General features: G+C 45.5%; 1 protein-coding gene across 1 annotated transcript; it reads right to left on the bottom strand.

Annotated features, from left to right (window-relative positions):
- Positions 1 to 2122: 2122 nt before the first annotated feature.
- LOC132525242 (calcitonin receptor-stimulating peptide 2-like) lies at positions 2123 to 5257 on the bottom strand. The gene is given in 3 exon segments (XM_060157781.1): positions 2123 to 2269; positions 4278 to 4410; positions 5172 to 5257. Coding segments are annotated over 3 exon segments (366 nt in total).
- Between the last annotated feature and the right edge of the window lie 2080 nt (positions 5258 to 7337).

Here is a 7337-nt window from a genome sequence, read left to right as displayed (position 1 = left end):
TAAATCACAAGCAAATTGAATTTGGAAATAAATTTTAATACATATCCTCTGACCAAGTGGAGTTTATTAAGAAGCCACTGCAATGCCCCAAGTGTTTACTCTGTGAGATGGGGACTCAATGGAGTATTCTGTACTTAAGGGAGACATGGTCTGATCTACTTTATGTACTACTGTGATGAGTAAAGAATGAATGGGAGCAAGGGTCATAATTCTATGCGTTTCTGAGGAAATAACTGGAATCAGTAGGTAGTAGATGACTTTTCTAATTTAAAAAAACCCTCTTAACTGACTGCCCACCAGTGAAACTTGCTGCTGAGTCATCTTGGAAGTTACAGTCAGCAGTTTCTCACCGGCATTTCCAGCAAATGCCAGGGATGTTGACGCTGGGAAATTTCTGTATCTAATAAGCCTTTAGACCCTATGACATCCCAGATTCCTTCCAATACCGACCATCTCCAATTCTACAGCATGTATCACCTCAGTCTCCCCCAGTTAGGATATAAGCTCCATGAATGCAGGGGGTTTTGTCTGTTCTGTTCATTGCTCTAGTCCTGGAGCTCAAATAAGGTCAAGCATATAGCAGACACTCAATGATTATTTGTTAAATATAGGAATGTCTCTGTTAAACTTATTGGAGGACCTGAGCAATGCACTTTTCTTCTCTGCACATCAGAGAGTAAAAAGTTGGATTAGATGGCATTTGATGATCTTTCTAGGTCTGCCAGTGTGTGATCCCCTTTCAAACTGTGAGCCATTGTTCTAAAGGGCTTTGCAGGCTATGGGGTGTATGAAAGGGTGCTGTTGGGTGGAAAGGCAGGGATGGGTAAGGGCAAACCTGAGTCAAGGAGAAGAGAACAGATAACTTCTGGGGCTGGGGACCAGGGCACTCTCTGAAAATAAATGTGAATGTCTTTGAGATGCACAGGGTTCTAATTCCAGTAAAGGTGTTTCACTAGACACTGAGGATACAGGATACTGAGGACCCACCCCAAACATGGTATCATTGCCTCATTTGAGCCAGCCTGGTCAACAAAGTGTCACAGGTCCCTGAGGTTCTCATGGGAAAAACAACATAAATAACAGCAGGAACTCCTTTTAACTGTATCGAAAATATATTTTTTATCTTGATGAAGTGCACAAATGAGAACATTTCTTTAAAGAGAGAGTTCCATTGAGGCTCAGCATTACTAGGCATCTCCAGACACCCACAAGGCAGCGATTTCATGTGCCCCTGAGGTTTAGCAGAGCAGCCAACAGGTTGGCTGACAGGGCCCAGATTTGCTACCAGATAAGCCAGTGAGACATGCATCATATTTATAGAATACAGAATCAACTATAAAAAAGTTGCACATTGGGTAATTACAATGATTTTATTCTGCATTTATCTTTAGTTTATTTCAAGCAAAAAGGAGTGTTTTCAATATCAAGAGGCATGCATATATGTGTGTCTTCCATGATATTTCTTTTCAATAAGGTGCTTTCATTGCAAATTAAAAGAAATGGAGTTCAGCTCCTTGGTGACCCAGGAGAAAAAAAAAGTAAGAACTAGAATATTATTACTTATTAACAGCGAGGCTCTTGTCATGTATTATCTCAATTACTTTTTATATTAATGATACAGGTAGGTACTTATTGTTGCTTTCAAGTTATATGGGGAAACAGGCTCAGAGAGGGTCAGGTCCATGGTCATATAGTTAGTAGAGGACAAACACAGTATTTGAACCCAAGTCTATGCTCTGAATCCAGATGTACATGACATTGTAGGGAATACTCCCAAAGGGTAGGGTCTTTGCCTTTCAAACTAAAAAACTAGAATAATCACAATTATAACTGTAGGGAACTGTGTTTTAAATGAATAGGATCTATATTTCCTGGCAGATGATCTCAGAGTCACTTGGAGGCACTGAATAAAAGCAGAAATGAACCCAAATTCTAGGTGTTCTAGCTATTGGGACTCTGTTCTTTCTCCAGACACTGTGGTTGGCACCTTCACTGTGGATTTTTTTACAATACAGGACCAGGGAGGGTCAGACTGTGGCCTGCACTCCTGCAATACCCAGCCATCTGCCCTGCCGTCTGAGGTACTAGGGCAGTTGTCTTCTTCCTGGAGTCATTTCACTGCTCAGGCCTGAAGGTCGCTGCGGTGCCAGCCAAAGGCTTTGGAGCCCACGTTGGTGGGCGTGAAGCTGTTCTTAACCACACTCTCAGACCTGCTCAGCCAGCCCGCCATCTTATGGGTCACACAGGTCGCAGTGTTACAGGATCTCTTCTGGGCAGTGATGCTGATTTGCAGGATAGAGAAAAAGAAAAGGCCTGTCAGTGAGAGGCTGAGGGCAGGTGCTACCCCATGGGACCAACATGGTAAAATTACTGCTCTGAGAGGCACCAATGAACTTTAAATATTTTTCCTAAACACGAAATCACCACAGACAATCATAGGGCATTAGGGAAAGTGCCACAATCACTCCCCATAGACGTTTCCAAGGGTGTCAGAAAACCCAAACGTGCTCTGGGCAACAAGCCATGGAACACAGAACTATAGCAGCCAGTCTTTTCTGTACAAGTAAACGAAAGCTTAACCAAGGCTTAGGTGACTAGAGAGATTATGGTGCCATATCCAACCTCATTCTTAAAGATTGTCTAGAAGATGCATCCCATTCACAAGGTACTGAGTACTCCTTAGGAAAAGGAAAATTCCCCTGTCCTCCTGGAAGAGGAAGCGAGTTTGTAGCATCAAGTCTCAGAGGTGCTTAGTGCTCCTGTTTTCACTACCTGAGGTTGTTCACAGGGACCACCCACTATGCCCTGACTCCAGCTACCCGGGGCTAAAGCTACTTGCCAGACAGGTCCCTGTATCCATGAAGTGTGGGATGTGGCCAGAGCAATAACCACCACAGCTCAGGGGTTTTTAGAAATATACTATTATTCCCCCAATGAAAGGCATGTTCAGAAGCAGGACTGAGAAGCTCTGCTATGAAATCCGCAGGTACTTACAGGGCTGCCCTCTCTCTCGTCATCTCTTCCTGAATGATTCTCTCTGGCCTGCTCTCCCTCCTCCCATCTGATGTTCCAGACATCCACTGCCACAAAGAATGCCACTGATACTAGCCCAAAGAGCAACCAGAGAAGACCACATGCATCAAGTTACAGGAACAAAGGAATTAGAAAGGAGAGGAAGAGGTTGAGTAGGCACCTTGAGGCATGCCAACATGAGGGGTCATGGTCTTTCTCCAATACTCTGGCCATGACCCATTTCTTGCCAGGCATTCTGACCCCAGTTTTAGTTAAGGGGAATGTGTAAAACTTGTTGAGGTCCTATGTGTATGTGCCCAGGACACAGGTGCTCAGATTGTTGCACTGCTTAGTTCTGGACCTGTCCAGGCTACAGGGAAAAGTCAGGCTAGACAATACCATGCACCAGGGCTGCCCCTGCAGGCAGTCATGCAGAAGGTTAGAATAGAGAGAGGGCACCTGGAGCAAAAGCAGAGGGGCAGGAATGGGGGCGGCTCACGCATCCTCCATTAGGAGAACACAGAGGTTCACTGAGCCAGGGCAGTGTGGGGAAGGGCTGCGGGGGGAAGGGGCATTCCACATGCTGCTCAGTCCTTCTTGCTCTGCAGAGAGGTTCTTAGGGCAGATACAGGTGCAGCACATACCTCTGCCCAGGTACGGCCAGGTCAGGAGCTGGTGTGAGCTCCAAGCTCAGGGTGCACAGGGAGGTGAGGCTGGGGAAGGGTGTCTGGTCCAGTGAGAACATGCACATCTCCACAGATTCTACACATCTGAAGGCCCAGGACCTACCTCAGACACTGTGCTACCTGACAACATCCTTTGTAAGGGCTCTGGCTTCACCTTGCAAATGTGCAATGAAGATGCCTTGCAGGTGTGAAAGAATATCATGTGCAGGTTAACAAGGAGGGGCTAGATTTATAAAATCCCCTGAGATACATGGGATTCATTCCCTGGCTTTATGAGGCTAAACTCCTCCAGTGCTGGGAGGTATCCTCAGTACTGCCAGACAATTTCCGGAGTGAGGAGTTCCACAGCTTCCCCCACTGCTTTTAGAAAGGGATCTTTGTACATGTGGTACAACCATAGTTCCTTCACATGACCTCTGTCTTCAGTGGAGTCTGTAGAAGAGGTGGGCCCCAGGCCAAGGTGAACAGTGACTGCTTGCTGGCTGCCTATCCAGCTATGTTCTCTCCTACCTGTCAGGATACATCTTCCTGGTAAGCCAGGGGAGAGGGTAAGTGCTGAGCAGAGGGCAGAGCCTTAACCTGAAGCCCTCCTGTCTCTTGCTTCAGCTCACAGGCCTTCATCTACACATAATCGTTCATCATTGCAGCCAGTAGGAGGCGCATTTCCTTATTGGTGAGTGTAGCAGGATCAAACCCATTCTCCAAGGCCCACCTAGGGAAGGGGAGCAAGCACAATCCTGGCTCTGAGTCCCTGCCTACCCCCACCCCCAGGATTAGCAGCCAGGTTTCCTGGTTTCTGTATCTTCCCCTGAGGATGTGGCTGCCCCAACTGCCAACGGAAGAAATGAGGCCATTGTCTATCCCAAAATGCTGCTTCACCAGGAGTTAGGCTCTGGTGTGACCTCAAAGAAATGGTTTGCTGGCAACTGATGGTTAGATTTTCAGGAATTTTTTGAGCTTAGTGTTTTAAATGCAGCCATTATTAAAAATTAAATGATAATGATAATTTGAATCTGCAAATGGTTTCAGTTTAATAAATATAATTTGAATGAGGATGAGAAATTAGATGAATAGATCACATATCAGATTTAATAAATTTATTGGCCAAGTAGTTAGCAGACTAGGATGAAATCCATTTCTCAAATTATGGTTAAGTTAGTAAATAGCTTTGCTAAAGATAAAAGTGTTTGATAAAAAGCAACAAAAGTATGTTGTGAGGTTCAATGAGTTATATGAAATTTATAATAACTAGTACTGTATATGTTATGTCTATTTGTAAACTGTGTGCTACACATCTTTTTATGATAAACTTATATATAAGTGTACATTTGTACATTACCACCACCCATCCCCCCACCTCCACCCACCAGGAGCCAGTTGCTAAAGATTCAGCACAAGCACAACTGAGAACACAGAACTGTATGATTCCAGGGGCCATAGGAGGTGAGAGTGCTCCTGGCAGGGCTGTCTCACCTGAATGGCGCTGCCTGGAGCATACCTGCCTGGTTCAGGACCAGAATGCTGAGGACCAGGAACAGGGGGAACTTCCAGAAGCCCATGGCACCTTTCTGCAAGGGAAAAATGACATCACCACCTGCAGCAGTTCAAGTTCTGTGAGCCCACAGACCCAGGCTCTGATTCTGTCTCTGACTCTAGCCTGTAGCATGCTTGGCTTAGCAAAGAAACCTAGTGGGACAACTGGGTGAGGAGGTCTCAGTCCGTAGCCCCCTCCCTGTCACCCCACACATTTTCACATACAGCCTGTTGGCCAGGACTCCTGGAGGACAGAGTCCGAGTACCTGTCACCACAGCTTTTCCCACTGTGCAACCCAGAGCTGTCCTCCTGGTGTGGGGCTTTTGCTCATACCTGGTTGGGGGAGGTGGGTAGGGAGGACATATCTCTGTGGTTGGAATCCCTGAGAAACTGAAGAACCAAATTCTACTGCTCAGCTGCTTCAAAGAGTGCCTTTGGCAAAGAGTACCCTGTGAGAAGCAAGCTGGCAGAGTCTTAATTTGGAACCCAGGACTTAAATGGGGGAAAAAAGCTCCCAGAACCTGCCACTGGGGCTTGCGTTTAACGGTTACCTGCCCCTCAGTCACTGCATCTGTTTGCCATCCGTTTGTGCTGGCCCAGGTTCCAAACCCATTTCCCACGGACCATTAGGCGAGGGATGTGATCCATGAGCGCACTGTCCGCACAAAGCCATTCCTGCGTCCTGCTCTGTGGGTGGTGCCTGGGGAAATCCAGCATCCCAAAATTGACCTAAGCACGTGTGCCGCAGGAGACAGAGAGACTGGAGCCCGCCTCAGTGAGGGGAGAGTGGAGCAGAGAGTCCCTGGACTGAAACCATGCGGTGTTACCTGTGGAAGGATCCTGGGATGAATCGCGGAGTAACACAAATTGTGTGATGAAAAGACCTAGACAGAAGTGGACAGAGACCCTGAATCATGAAATGTCTAGAGTAACCCTCTGGCATTTATTTTACTTCTCTACAGTCCTACTAGGTGTGGGGTAATGTTGGAACATAGGTGGTCATTAGATCATGTATAGCTTATATTAGGAAAGTCATTCTACTGATTTGGCCTCTTTATAAGTCTAGAAAGTAGTAAGTAAACTAAAATAGCTGTGAGGCACCTTCCAGCCTTATTCTTTTATTTTATTAAAATGGGGGTGGGAGGGGTGAAGGAGGTGGGTATAGAAGAAAAAAGAACAACTGAAGGACATTGTGTGATGGCAATGAGATTTACTTGGAGGTTAGTTGGGAGACATTGATAATGCTTATTGTATTTTAATTTTGAGAGGAACGCCAGCCTGAGCTGCTGGTAAGTGCTTCTGGAAGAAGCAGTCTTCAAGGAAGCCACCTTTCAGTCAAATATAAAATGGGGCTGGTGCCTTGTTTTCTCCCTATGTTTTACAGCTCATGCCCTCATGAGGAATTTTATTCCCTCACACTGCTTCATCCATTCTCTTCAGTAAGCATGCTTATCCACATCTGTGATGGTCCCTGGTCAGTTTTAGAAGTACACAGAAGCTACTCTAGATATTTTAAGCAGAAAGGCATTTCATACAGGAACTAGATGTTAAAAAATAATGTGTATAGTTCCGGAAGATGCTACACTTACCATAACCAAAAGGTGGAGACTGAGAAGTCCACACACTTGAACTGTAGACATGAAAAAAGCCCCATGGAGCCTGTGATTCAGGGATCAGGACGCTGCCCTGTGCTGCCACAACTACCTTTCAACACCAGTGACATCCTGGACCCAGGGATGCTGCTGTCGAACTCCTGGCTTCTTGACTGCTTGCCAGCAGAAAACAGAAGAGCAGGAAGATAGAACTCTCTGACTCTGCCTTCCAATTCTCACATGAGATATCTAATTGGAAAAAAATTGCATTCAGACACTGCCTTTAAGGAAGTGTGGGAAAAATCAATGTAATCCATCACACTAACAGACTAAAAAAGAAAAATCACATGATAGTATTAATAGATGCAGAAAAGGCATTTGACAAAATCCAACACCCATTTATGATAAAAACTCAGAAAACTAGCAATAGAGGGGAACTTCCTCAACTTGATAAAGACTACAAAAACCCTGCAGTAGCTTTATACTTAATGGTGACAGACTCGAAGCTTTCCC

Source organism: Lagenorhynchus albirostris, chromosome 9, assembly GCF_949774975.1.
Source record: "Lagenorhynchus albirostris chromosome 9, mLagAlb1.1, whole genome shotgun sequence".
NCBI lineage: Eukaryota > Metazoa > Chordata > Mammalia > Artiodactyla > Delphinidae > Lagenorhynchus > Lagenorhynchus albirostris.
Note: the sequence above shows the minus strand (reverse complement) of the source record. Positions and strands in the feature narration are given on the sequence as shown.